Source organism: Microcaecilia unicolor, chromosome 3, assembly GCF_901765095.1.
Source record: "Microcaecilia unicolor chromosome 3, aMicUni1.1, whole genome shotgun sequence".
Lineage (NCBI taxonomy): Eukaryota > Metazoa > Chordata > Amphibia > Gymnophiona > Siphonopidae > Microcaecilia > Microcaecilia unicolor.
This window is the reverse complement of record NC_044033.1, coordinates 175,457,322-175,471,542: the sequence shown is the minus strand read 5'-3', so window position 1 is coordinate 175,471,542 and position 14,221 is coordinate 175,457,322. Positions and strand designations below refer to the sequence as shown.

Sequence of the window (14,221 nt, the reverse complement as noted above, 5' to 3'; positions counted from 1 at the left end):
TAAGCCTTGTTTACTGAATTGACTCTGTCACAGGTGCATAGGTCTGGTTGTGGAGGAATGCATGCAGGTTTAACCATACTATGCAAATTAACCAGGTCCTCAAATCTGTTATACAGTGCTGAGAAAGTATGTGAATTCCATAAGATGGTCTGTGTTTTAGTACAGTTTATATACAAAACACAATGCAACTAGATCCTAATCTAAATCCTGATAAGAGAAAGAGTGACCCCCGTTGATATGCTCCGAAATATTTTATCAAAATGTTTTTATTATCAATATGCCAATTAGGCATTGGTGCATAAGCATAAACAGATTCCTGTAACCCAGTGGGGTAGCTACGTGGGGCCAGGCCCCCGTAGATTTAGCCTTGTATCGCCCTGCCGATGACCCTCTCGACCCCCCCCCCCCCCGCCGCCAACCCGCCGCTGCTGTGGGCTACTTTTGCTGGCAGGGGACCACAACCACCACCAGCCGAGGTCCTCTTCTTCCGGTGCAAGGCTTCGTTCTGTTTCTGAGTCTGACGTGCAGGACGTCAGACTCAGAAACAGAACGAAGCCTTGCGCCGGAAGAAGAGGACCTCGGCTGGCAGGGATTGGGGTCCCCCGCCAGCAAAGGTAGGCGGGGGAGGGTTGGCGGCGGGAGGGGGGTCGAGATGATCGTTGGCAGGGGGTGGGTCAAAGTTGGTGGTGGCGGCAGCGGGGGTGGGTCAGCAATGGTGGGGGGAGGTTGGGGGCGCCGGGGGGGGGGGGCTAAAATGTGCCCCTCACCTCGGGCTCTGGACCCCTCTCCCACCAAAGTCTGGCTACGCCCTTCTTTAACCAACCCACACTTAATGGCTTCCTATAGCCTTCAGCCCATACTGCTAAACAAACCAACAAAAGAAAAGAGAGAAAAGAAAAAATAATCGCAGAAAGCCCCCCCCCCCCACCACCCCACCCACACATACTGTCACTTCCAGAAATATGAGCAAACACATGCCCATAGAGGAAAGCACAAACCATTGATGTGCCTCCCTCCCTTCCAGGCTAACATAGCACTAATGCAAATCCTAAACAGGAGTAACACAGTAAATGTCGGCAGATAAAGACCTTTATGGTCCATCCAGTCTGCCCAACAAGATAAACTCATTTTACATGGTATTGTACACCACCCATGCATCACTGCTTTCTCCTGCTGGGGAAGGTTATGAGACAGGTTTGGGGGTGGAGGGGGATCGAATGGGGGTTATTTCAAAGGGGGAGGGTGATTGGAAGGGAATTGCTATTTTTTTTTGGGGGGGGGGGAGGGGGAAGCTTTTTGTCAGGGTACACCTCTGTATCTTCATTGACCATTCCATATTCCTCGCCTCATGTTCTGTGTTCCATTAATGACCATCGTATGGTCTTTTCAGGGCCCTGTTTAGCTCAGATGGAAATTACATGTCACATTGCCTTTTTCTTTCTTGCTCCACACTTGTGGAATTCTATGCCATTGTCTCTGCGCAGTGAACTTAAAACAAATTTAAGGTGTTTTTGAAGGCATGGTTGTTCCAGCAGGCATATTCTAATGAGCGAAGCAACTTTCTTGGGCACTGGCATCTTGGGAAAGTATGTATGAGTGTTCAGACGTTTTTTTTAAATTGTACTATGTTCTCGAATGAATGTTTTACTTTCCTGTTGAGCATTGTATTTCTTTTCTTTGCTTTTTACTTTTGAATGTAAACCGATTTGATCCACTTGTTGGTTAAAACGGTATATGAAGCCATGAATGAATAAATAAATCAGAAGAGGAGTTGGAGGGCCTGGAAGGGATTTTAAAGTCATGTGTGTGCCAGCCTACATAGCTAAGCAGCTGAATTTAGGGCAGCTTTTGAGCTGTCATAAATTTCACTCGGGTATGCGAGTGCCAGCACTGAATATTGCCGACACCCGCATAACTGCCGGCTCCTGCCCATCACCGCCTCTGATCTGCCTACTTTTTTGTTGGTCAGAGCTGGTATTCGTCACCACTGCCCAGTTAAATGCTGCTGGATATCGTCAGTGGGGCGGCCAGGAGTGAGTTAAGCAGGCCGTTGCCTCTCCTGCCCTTCTTTGAATGGGGGGGGGGGGGTCTTTCTCCAGCAGTTGGTGGCATGTTGCTGGTCTGATTAAGAAAAACTTAAGCTCTCCTTGGCCCTAACTGTGGTCTGCAGGTGGAGTTCTCCTCTGGCTTGCGAACAGTCCCCTTGGTCGAGAGATCCTAGGGCACCAGTCTCCAATCTGTCTCCCTGGTGGAGTGGACATATGTTTGCCAGAGCTTCAGGTTTGAGGCACTTTCCTTATGGAGGGTGATGAGGTGTTTCTTGGGTTGGTGTTCTGGTAGTTCTTCCATTCCCCTTGGATTTGGTTGAGTGGGGGGTGGGAAGTCATGTTAGCCCCCTGTATCTAGTGGAGCTAGGATTAGGCATATGTTGGCCTTACTTTCACTACTCCCTTAGTGGGTGACTATGTGTGATCCTTTGTTCCTCTTCCCCTCTCCTTCAGCCTGGGCAGTAGTAGTTAAAAAATGACATGGAGAAAGGACAAATTGGGAGGTAGTGCAGGAAGTCTATCCAAGAGCCAGAGGGTTGTGCACAGGGGACTGGTAACTTCCTGTTCTGTCAGCAGTTCCTCCTTGGCTTCAGTGCTTGTAGCAGCTAAAAGCTCAGGTTGGTGGGGGGAGCGGTGTGGACCAACAAACTTCAGCATCTTGGGTGGCTTGGATCGCAGACATGTTTGTGGAGTCTATGGCACAAAGAGGAACCAGAGAAACCATATCAGCAGTGTCTGGGCTTGTCCCAGTTGTGATCAACACTTGCAGAATTCAGTGCTGGCATTGGCAGGGAATCTGGGTGCTTGGTCTCCACATGCATGGAAACAGCCAGAGCAGAAAGATGTTTATGCCCCTGACAGTGGGAGGCAGTGTTGGAGTTTGAAGCTATGGTCATCTTAAGAGTTGCATGCCCAACAGTAGGCCACATGTTTTGGTTGTGTCCTAACATAACATTTTGGGCACAGATTTGTGGACATGTATTGCAGTTATGGCATGCTAGATGGTGTGTTGTCCCAAGTTTATTATTTGACCATTTTAATGTAATACACCCTATGCCAAATGGATTCTGGGGGTTACTGAAATGAGCCACTTTAATGGCAAAGTAAAGTATTTTACATGTATGGATGCCAGAGGAAACCCCCACCTTATTACACTGGAGATCTTTAATGATATCTCTATTAACATCTGAAAAATATGAGGCGGGAGACATTACATCTGCAAAAGGGAAGAAACTGTCTCATTTGTTAACTATTTTGTTCTTTGTTGACACATACTGCGCAAATTAGAATTCTCATTATGTAAGCTGATACTGTTGGTGGAGCTGCCAAGGAGTGGGACATGGGGTGGTATGGGAGGGTTTGATAATATAAAATAGCTTTGTTCTATATTTTATATGGCATTATGGAATTGCATTTTTTAAATTTAATTTTTATTGAGAATAAGCCAACCAGATTACACAAATCCACATATTCAACATGAATACCAAATGTTTTACAATAACATCCCCCCAACGCCCCATGCCCTCCCCCTTCCCTACTTAATGCGACAGTATGAGGAGTAAAGGCTTTGCGTGCAACGACCTGCAAAATACCTGGACACCTGCTACACAATATAACCAAAGACCGTAATGGACATTACCTGACTCTTCCTTCCCCTCTCCCTCTCTAAACTCCCCCATTACCTACTTTATCTACCATAATATCACCTTGTACTCATTCATACCTTGTATTTGTTCAGACCGAAACCGGCTAACGCCGTTAACGGTAATATGTAAACCACATCGAGCCTGCAAAAGGTGGGAAAATGTGGGATACAAATGTAACAAATAATAATAAAAAAAAAAGAGCAAGTACTTTTGTATTAATGCCCACGAAGGGCCCGGTTTGTCAGTTCCTCTTGAGACCTGTCAATTGTTCATTACAACAACAAATTTTAACCTTTGGCACCATCTCATAGCGGAGAGTGGGTTACAGGACTTCCATTCATCTGTAGTCACAAAAAGAACTGCATAAATTTCACACTTTAAAATCTTGCATATAGAAGGGTCCAACCCTGGAGGGTATATGTTAATAACATAGTTCCTTGCTTAATTCAACATGCATGCCTAAAATAGTGTCAAGCTCTTCTTACACATAACTCCAGAACTTTGATGAAGCCGGGCAATCCCACTACGTGTGTAAAATAGTCTGAGATATCCCTTCTGGTAAGATCCAATGCCTCAGAGGAAGCCAAATTTAAAAACCTCAGAGGTACCCGACCTACCTGAATCTGCTCTATTTGCACCCATAATGAATTACCTCCTTCTTATATAAAAGTTCACCTTTCTCATCTCTAATTTTAGGTATCTGGTTTTGTGCCTCTCGTTTAAGAGCTTTCCTGATTTATCCCCATATTCAAAGAACATTTGTTGAGTTTGCCTCAACTGATATTCGATTATTGGCCAGCCTCAGGGTCTGCAATTCCCCCTTCAATTTATCCAGTAATTTCCTATCTTTTTGCAGACCAGTCTTTTGTTAATTACCCTTGATCACCATGATCTGGGATAACAAGATATTCTCTTTTTATGTCTTTTCTTTTTTCACCCGGGCTCCCCACTTTACAAATGTCTCCCCCTCAGCATAGACTTGAACCCTTCCCTCAGGATAGGTTCTAATAAATTCCATATATCTTTCAATCTCCTGCTGTATGTCCTGTCTTATACGTCTATCCTGTAGGAGACTTTCACTAAGTCTCCAACAGGTCCTGCCCTTAGGTACTTGTGACCTGGATTGGCCACTGTTCGAGACAGGATACTAGGATAGATGGACCATTGGTCTGACCCAGTATGACTGTTCTTATGTTTAGCAAGCAGGTCAAAGACACACCACACAGTAGCATGATCGGACCATGTGGAAGATTCAATATTAATGTCCACCAGTTGATCCAACCAGTAAGAATCACCCAATATAATATCTAAGCAGCAATAACTGTCATGTTTGGTGCGCCATAGATCTGTGATTTTAGTATCTTTAAGAAATTTTGTATGTGGGCGAGGAGCCTCCCCTCTTGCATTAAGTTTACTGGGTATCCTATCCAATCCTGGATTATGCACAAAATTGAAGTCCTCCCCCGATTAAAAGATGGCTTCGGGCTTCCTCGTCCACCATTGTGTGAACATGTTGGCAAAAAATTAATCCGATGATCACTGGGCTCATAAATATTAATACGCTCCCCATAAAGATCGCCTATCGACATTAACAGCCTGCTCTCCTCATCCTGTTTCTTATCTAACACAGAAAAGTGTATATGCTGGAAAATCAGTATGGGAAACCCCACATCTTCTCTTACCATCTGTAGTGGAGCAGCTATATACCTGAAAGTATAATTTATGTTGTAAGAGTTTTTCTCGCATGACAGCAATATCAAGTTTAAGTCTAGTTATTTCTTTGTATAATAGGTTTGTCTTCCTCAGGGAGTTGAGACCTTTTATATTGAAAGACCCCACCCGCACACCTGCATTACTCGCCATCCCGTTGCAAAAGTTTAATAGAAATTCAACAGCTCAGAAAGATCAATACTATCAAAAGCCCATTCCCTTCCCCCTCCCTTGCATCTCCCTCTAACTGCCATAACCCTCAGTGACAGAGAACCTATGAGGCTGTGCCCGCCCATGTTCCACTAAGCCTATATATAAACAATATTGAAGTTAGCCATAAACATATTAATACTAGTAAAAAAGGCCCGTTTCTGACACAAATGAAACGGGCGCTAGCAAGGTTTTCCTTGGAGTTTGTATGTTTGAGAGAGTGTGTATGAGAGTGGCTGTGTGAGCGAGAGAGAGTGAATGTGCGAGTGTGTGTGTGTGACAGAGAGAGTGAGACTGAGTGCGAGTGTGTCTGTGAGAGAGAGAGTGTGTGTGATTCTCCGCTCTCCCCTGCCCCCCCCCCTCCAGCCACCCAGCGATTCTCCTCACTCCCCTGATTACCTCCGTCGAAGTGTTCACGTCATTGAAAGCCCAGCCCGTCTGTAGCCTTCCCTTCGAGTTCGTTCTCTCAGAGTCTCGCCCTCGCGGAAAGAGGAAATGACGTCAGAAGGCGGGACTCTGAGGGAACGAACTCAAAGGGAAGGCTGGAGACGGGCAGGGCTTTCAATGACGCAGCCGCTTCGACAGAGGTAATCAAGAGAGCGAGATGAATCGCTGGGTGGCTGGAGGGAGGCAGGGGAGCGTGGAGAATTGCTGGGTGGCTGGAGGGGGGGCAGGGGATCAGGGCTGTTCGGGGCAGAGTAACGTTTGTTTGCGGGTTGCTATGCAGCCTTCCCTTCCCTCCGAGGGCGGGGCAGTGAGAGCGAGTGTGATTGTCTGTGGTTGGTCCCTTCTCCTTCTCACGTCGCGAGGGCGGGGCGATTACGAACCCCAGGAACACTACACGGCTTCACTGCCATGCTACCACGGAGTCAGCTTCAGAAGGTTGGAGGTGCGAATTATTATGTTAGATGTGAAATATATGAACCCATTCACTATTCTGCTGTTCTTAACCCATCATATAGGGCTTTGACCACTGGGTATAATTTATTTAGTAAACTACAGAAACAAAAATAGTGTTAATAAGCTTAGAAACTAATCCAATTTGAAACTTAAACCCAGTTGTACTTTAGATCCTTCAAGCATGCCGTCTGCACATACTCGGTCTGAAGCCCACAAAGGAGCAAGAGACGATCAGGACTTGTCTTTTGAGGCAGCAGCCGAGAGCCTTGTCAGTCTGCGGCCCTTCCTATTTCTCTGCCATTTGGATGCCTCAGGATATGCCTTGTTTATTCCCTTGAGCCACTCAGACTCCATCTGGAATGTTTGATACTTTAGATTCAAATAATATTTTGGATTTGCTCACACCTTTTTCAGTAATAACTCAGGTACACTGGGTGTTTTCTTGCTTCCTCTGCATTCTGAGCATGCCGCTGTGTGCCTTGTATAGTGAATATGATATCTGTAGTGAATTTGCTCCATTTGCAAAAAAAACATCAACCTTCTGAATTCACGCCTTTAATTGAGGCATGATAAGGGGATAGGTCCAGATACAGTTCTATCATATCAAGTAACTGCTCTATCATAGCTACACGTCTGCATGATTTTACTATCTCGTGCTTGGTTCTCTCTGGGAGGTCCCAGTGTCCTGTGCGCCCAGTCCACCTTAAGGACTGCTCCCGACATGTCCACCCCCTCTAGCCCCAAGATGATTTTAGCCAAGTCCTGTATAATTGCAGTGTAGCCAGTATTAGCAGATTCTTCTGGGACATCCCACATCTAATATTGTTACGGCGGGACCTGTTTTTGAGGACTTCTGCCTTGTCCCATAGGGCCTGTATCTCTTTGCTTGCAGTATCACAGGCAGATTTAACTATATCCAGCTGATCCTTGCATGCAGCAATGTGATGCTGCTCTTCTTCCTGTCTCTTGCAGAGAGCTCCAGTCTCCTGCTTGATATCATCCAGGGCAGTCTTAATGTCCTGTCACTCTAAAGAAAACTCTTTTTTAAGTTCCAGCATCCACTTGTCGATGTGACGAGAGCTGTGTGTGAGCACAGATCTCTCTGCTTCTGTGCTGCAGTCGCCCTCTGATTCCTCAGAGTGGACTGGCACCATCTTGGATTACACAAATAGCCCGAGAGAGGAGCACAGCTAAAAACACTGGTGAGCAGTTGTCCTGCCTTCTAATTATCAACTAGTTGCAGCAATCTGCAATCACAGGAGCCCAATAAGTCCTCTGATTAAGCTTATATGTTAGTGAATAGTTCAATTAACTCTGATACAAGATGTGCTAGGACAGAGCCCCGCGTTTAAGCTGCCATTCGGAACACTCATCACTTCCTGCTTGGAATTGAATTTTTTTGTTGTTTTAACGATATTTCATTGATAAAGTTTGAGAATTTATAACTATTTAAAATAATTTGAACTGTGTGCCTTTCCTTTTCTACCTGACGGGGCGTAGTTGTTCTGTGGGCTGGGTCCCTGGGTCCTCCAGCCCTTGCAGTAGAGAATGGGGGCTGGGAAGGCAGGTCCTGGGGAAGTTCTCAAGTTTTGGCAGATCCTGCACGGTTTTCCCTGTAGTTTATGATTTCTGTAATCCAGAACTTCCCAAACTGTGTATCTCGATCCCAAATGGGTTTGTGAAACCTGCGTTTGGGGTTGCAGTCTGGATGGGCATTCTATAATATGTCCTTGTCTTCTGCTGCCCAGGGGTTGCACGCTTTTTGTGATCACACATTCCCCTTGAGGAATTTTGCCTACAGAACTGTTTTTTTTTTTGTTTTTTGTTTTTTTATGAACAGTTCACTTCAGGCCCTGCTACAACATTTCAGTAGGCTGTAGATTGGAACTTTGACTTGGCCAATCCAAAACACAAAATCTCTTTGCTATTCTGTCATTCATTTACGGGAATGTTTAGGCCATGGTCTTGCTGCATTCATACTTTGTGGATGAGATGGCCTGACATTCTCCTAGGTTTTTGATATAAAGCAAAATTCATGGTTCCATTAGTCAGGTGCAATGGTACACTCTTATGGTTGGTGGGGCCCAACGAACCAACCTGTACTTCTGCCTCTCCCTAGTTGCTGATGGTGTGTAGGGTAAAAGATTGGTTGTGTCATGACCCTGATGGTCAACCCCATTCTGCTGCCTGTGATCAGTAATAAGCCATCCAGGTTCTGATGATGCCCCAAAGTATCCCCACACCACGATATCTCCTACACCATACTTGAGTCAGGTTCTTTCTTTGAAAAGCTGTATTTGGTTTTTGTCGACAAAACAATGTGACTGAAAAATTCACTTTTTGACGTGTTGTCCAGAAGGCTTTACCCAGATGCTCCTTGGCAAATCTGAGGTGGGTAGCAGTGTCCTAGAGAGTAGTGATTTCTTCTTGGCTCTCCTTCCATGAATACCATTCCCATTTTTTTTCCATGACTGTTGATGCATGAACCCTCAATATGTTTGAGAGGCCTGCAGATTTTTAGATGATCATCTGGGGTTCTTTGTGACTGGATGATTTTCTGGTTTGTTGTTGAGACGATCTTAGCAAGATGACCCTTCTGGGTAGAGTTACTGTAACCTTCAGCTTTTCCATTTTTAGACTACCTGTTTAGAAATAATCTTGTAGCCTTGTCCATTCAGATAAGCGTCTTCATAGATACTGATATGACGTGAGCTGTTTTGTACAAGGAATCTCCTAAATGTCACAGCTGAAACCATTTTTTATGGAAGAATGGGCCAAAATTATTCAATTGTGATATGAGAACCTAATTAACAGTTATAGGAAGTGTTTAGTTGAAGTTATTGCTCCTCAAGGTGTCACCAGTTACTGAATGAAGGGTTCACACACTTTGTGACATAAGGGTATGTTTTGTTGAATCGGTAATAAAATATATGTTATGTGTTAGAGGATTTGTCGCCCACCAACTCCCTCAATTTGAGATTCAAGGTGAGATACAATAAAAATAGGAAGATAACAGATACAAACATCAGTAATTAAAAAAAAAAAGTAATCTTAATAAGATATCGTGGTTGATGGTGTTGAAGGCAGCAGAAATATCAGTGTAACAATACCATCTCACCACCTCTACACAACACCTGCTTAACGACAGCAACAACAATTATGTATATTTATCTTCTATTATGATTCAAATAAGAATCTAGGCACTGACAAGTTCCACACACCTTGCAATCAAAACAAAAAGTGGAAATAGCCAACCAGAATGTCCAGGAATCCCAAAGTTTATTTCCAAAATAGATGGCTGATCAATGAACAGATCATATCATTGTGGAGCAACTGGCTGTTATGTGCCTTTAAGGATGCTGTCATGGTCGTTACATAAGACTACATATTTTGTATGCTGACTTGGAAGATACCTCTGATGAAGACTGTGTTGGTTGGGTTGTTGGATCATCCAGAAGAGGGGGAGGAGGTCCGCAGAAGTGGAAGGCTGAGTTCTACTATGTACGAAAGTCCACACAAAAAAGGAGTAGTGCGACTAGCAAGGCTCACCAATAACAACAGGAAGACGAGAGTGCAATGAAGTAACTTCACTTGACCGAAACACGGTGCCGTGTTGGGCATTATAAGAATGAAGTTACTTCATTGCACTCTCGTCTTCCAGTTGTTATTGGTGAGCCTTGGTAGTCACCCTACTCTTTTTTTCGTACGGGTTGTTTGATCAGCCATCTATTTTGGAAATAAACTTTGGTCATCATGGACATTCTGGTTGGCTTTTTACACTTTTTGTTCAGGTAAGAATCTAATCATGTATTGAATATGAATTGTGCTAGAATACAGGCCAGTCTAGGATGTTTGCAAACTTTCTCAGCACAGTATGGAAATATACCTAATGAACGTTCAGTTTTGATGTTCTGTAACTCAGACCTGTTTTGCACACCTGGACGATACACAAAAACTTTCTGTTGCTGTCATTTATGCATGGGGTCGATATTCAAAAGCATTTATCTGGGTGGCAGATGAGCAAGATATTCAGCAGCACTGTCTAGATATTACTGCTGAATATCTTTGCCACGGCGCTATCTGGATAGTGCTAGGTCAGAGCTTGGGTGGAGCTGGACGTTAGCCGAGTAACGGACTAAGGGCCTCTTTTAGGAAGCTGCGCTATTGATTCTCAGTGCGGCAAATGAGAGGAAGCCCGTTCAGTTCCTATGGGCTTCCTCTCATTTGCCGCTCGGGAATCACTAACGCAGCTTTGTAAAAGAAGCCCTAAATATCCAGATAATACAGGGGAAAAGCAGTCCTAAGTGTATCTGGATAGTGGCTGAATATTGTTGCTACCCAGATGGTGCTGGGCACTCGCTGCAGTAGCCAGATATTCAGTGGCAGATACTCTCCGGGTATAGCCGCTGAATATCAGGATATTTTTGCCTGCAGCAGCCAGCATTAAAAACTGCCAACTGCCATAGGCTGAATATCAACTGGGGAGGGTATTTATTTTGCTTTAGCTTGCATGTTTTTTAGTTGTAGCTCAAGGTGAGTTACATTTTACTACGGTAGGTATATTGCTCTGTCTGCTTCTAACCTTGATGACTTCCCACCCCTACCCTCCTTCTACATTATACTGTCCAGGTGACCTCTCTGCAATGGCTGCAAATACATGTAGCACCCCACCAGGAGCCCTGCTGGCAGCCCTTCAGAGTCCCCTGGGGCTGCAGCTGTACCAGAACCAGGCGCCCCTACTGGGGCAGGGAACCAGCTCCAGTCCACTGCCTTGGCTCTCCCAGAACCTTCAGGTATGTTTGGATGTACATTCTGTGTTCTGGCCTTCTATAGGGGATCAAGGCTGTCTCTCTCCTGCTCCTGTGTGTCAGAACCCGGGTGATTGCGTTAACACGATAATCCAGGTCCTGGCACACAGGAGCAGGAGAGTGACAGATCCAAGCGAGGAGCAGACACAGGAAGGTAAGGGGGATGGGGATTGGAGGGGGGGGGGGTTGACTGCCCAATTGGGGAGGGAGCAAGGGGGGGCCAGAGGTCAGAGGGGGGTTGCGGCTGCAGTGGCTCTGCCCGAGGCCCAGCTCTGTCTCTCGGTGGCCCTGTCGGGGATTTAATACTTGGGCTACTTTTAAAAGTTTTATAAGGTTTCATTGAAATTCTGCCATTCATTACAGCAACAGTTCAGAGCAATAAATGCTCAAGAGTGTTCCAGACAGCTTGAAGTGCATGCTTTAAGCCTGTCAGTCGTCTTCTTGTCTTAAGGGTGACTTCCTGCCGTTCTCTTTGGGGAAGGGAGCACTCTCTTCTGGACAGATTTAGATAAAGTTTAATAATTCTGGGACTTTTATTTATTTTGTTAATCAGATTTCAGCCAAATCCGTCCACAGAGAGGGCACCAAATACTATAAGTGAAGAGATTGAATGGCAAGCAAGAACAATACATACCATCAACGTTGTGCACCTAAAAATGATTCCTCATTGTCCAGATAGACCAGACCAGTCCAGACCACTGGGTTATGTCCTCTGACCAGCAGATGGAGGTAGAGAAAAAACACAAACAAGTTCCAGTGACATCACCAGTATAATAGCTGATTCAGCCTGGAGCTAGTTGGTATTTTTATCTGCCTTCCAGCAGATGGTCAGGTTGGACTGGTGCAGCTCAGAGGCGTAGCCAGGTTTTCATGTCAGGGGGAGCAGACGTTTGTAAATTAGGCGCTGGTCGGTGTCAGACAGGCGGCAGTGCCAGTATTGTTACTCAGGTACAGTGACTATGGCCGGCAATGATTAATACAGGCTGCCTCTGCTGCATCCCACCTACAAGGTAACTGGAAGTTACATCAAGAGGCGGGAGGTAGCAGGGGTCCTGGGATCAGTCAGAGCAGGCAGCCTGTCTTAACTGCAAGTAAAATGATTCAAATTGTGACCATTGCCTCAGAATACTCCTTCCACTGGTAGACACTTTGTTTAAATCAGATGGGCTTTTGTTTGTGTGGTGACTCTATAGGATGTAGAGCCCATTAGTCCTGAGCATTTTTATTTTTGGTGACAAGGGCCACCAAAGGCAGCCCTTGCCCCAGAGCCTACTTTCAAATAGAGCCAAACAGTTTATGAAATAACACAAAACCCTGCAAAAAGACAGGGAACATTGTGGGGCCAGCCAGAGGCAGTTTGCTTTACTTGTCAATGCTGCCAGCGGGCATAGAGACACTGGAGGTCTGCCAAGGAGAAAGGCCAAGAGAGATATAGGACTACGCAGGACAGGGGAAAGAGGGAGAAATGCTGGATCAAGTACTGTGCAGCTCCCCGTGTGACCCCGTAGTGATGCCTAGGCCAGTGGATCTCAGGTTTTTTTCAGTCAGGACACACATGATGGATGATGCTCGCATCCATTACACCCTGCACACATAATCCCCATTGACCTTGGTCTGAAACAGTATATCAGTTCTTATATGTTAAATGTAAACATGTTCTGCATCTACAAAAACCTTATCTCCTCCACAACAACAGATGTAGATCATAACTAGCAAAGTTTCTCCATGGAAGTTACCATACAAAAATGTTTAAAAAAAAAAAATTTTTAATTACGACTCTCACATCATCTCAATAATAGTGAAATAAATCCACTACCAGGCACAATGTGAAATAACACAAAAGTTGAAAAAAATTCTAACTCGGCATACATGAAGCAAATCTGCAATAGAACGGTAACACTGATTTAAACAAGAATCCTACTTATGGGGCCCTAGAACACCAATACAACTACTACTGGTAAAACAGAATAATGGGACTGCTACAGAGTTGTACGCAGAAACTACTTGCTCACAGAATACCACACCTTGGTCACACAGCATATACAGAACAAGGAATCACAAATTAGAAATATAAAGATAAAAACTGAATTGGGAACCCCAAGAATTCAAACTAGGCATGTTCCACAACATAGGAGAAATGAAAACACAAATGTATTTCCTCTTGTACTGAAAAAAAAAAAATTACAAAGGCATCTGTGTTGCACATTTCCCAAACTTAACATATTCCAACAAATAAACTCAAAATAAAACACTTTTTTCTACCTTTGTTGTCTGGATATTTTATTTTTTTCAAGCATGTTGGTCCCAGTTTCTTCTTTTGTTTTCCTGTCTTCTGCTCTCTTCCCAGTGGGTGCGATCCATTTGTCCTTTCTCCACTTTCCTCTTCTATTCCCTCACTATATCTGTCTCTGACACATTTCCTCTTTCTCTGTTTTCTCTCTCCGCTTAGATTTCATCTTCTCACTCTTCAGTCCTCCACTTATATTTCACTTAACAGTACCTATCAACTTTCCATCTTCTCCTCTCACCTCTACCTCTCCTGGCCTCATATTCCCTTCTCTTTCACCCACTCCCCATTATACAATTCTACCCTCTGTACTTACCATCCTCCTCTCACTCATCTCTCCTTGAGAACTGCCATGGTCTCTCCCCACATTGTTCCACCATGCCAATATCTCCCCTTACACCCTTGTAGCCCAGCATCTCAATGTCCCCCAACCCCTCTCTCTCCTCCACCACTATGGTCCAGCATTTCCCTATCCCCTCTCCCTGTCCCCCCCACCAGTATGGTCCAGCAATTCCCTATCCCCTCTCTCCCCCTTTCCTCCTTATTGTGCCAGGAGACATGGCTACACAAATGCCTAATGACGTGAGTCTTCCAATTTGTATAGGCAGCAAA

At 44.8% G+C, this 14,221-nt stretch overlaps 1 protein-coding gene across 3 annotated transcripts in view; it reads left to right on the top strand.

The window, feature by feature from the left end:
- The window catches only part of MBD6 (methyl-CpG binding domain protein 6), a 96,749-nt gene that overhangs the window by 43,879 nt on the left and 38,649 nt on the right, over window positions 1-14,221 (top strand). For all 3 annotated transcript variants that reach the window (XM_030196618.1, XM_030196617.1, XM_030196619.1), the window contains one exon: window positions 11,144-11,307. In XM_030196618.1, coding sequence (XP_030052478.1) covers window positions 11,144-11,307 — 164 coding nt within the window. The remainder of the gene's footprint in view (window positions 1-11,143; window positions 11,308-14,221) is intronic.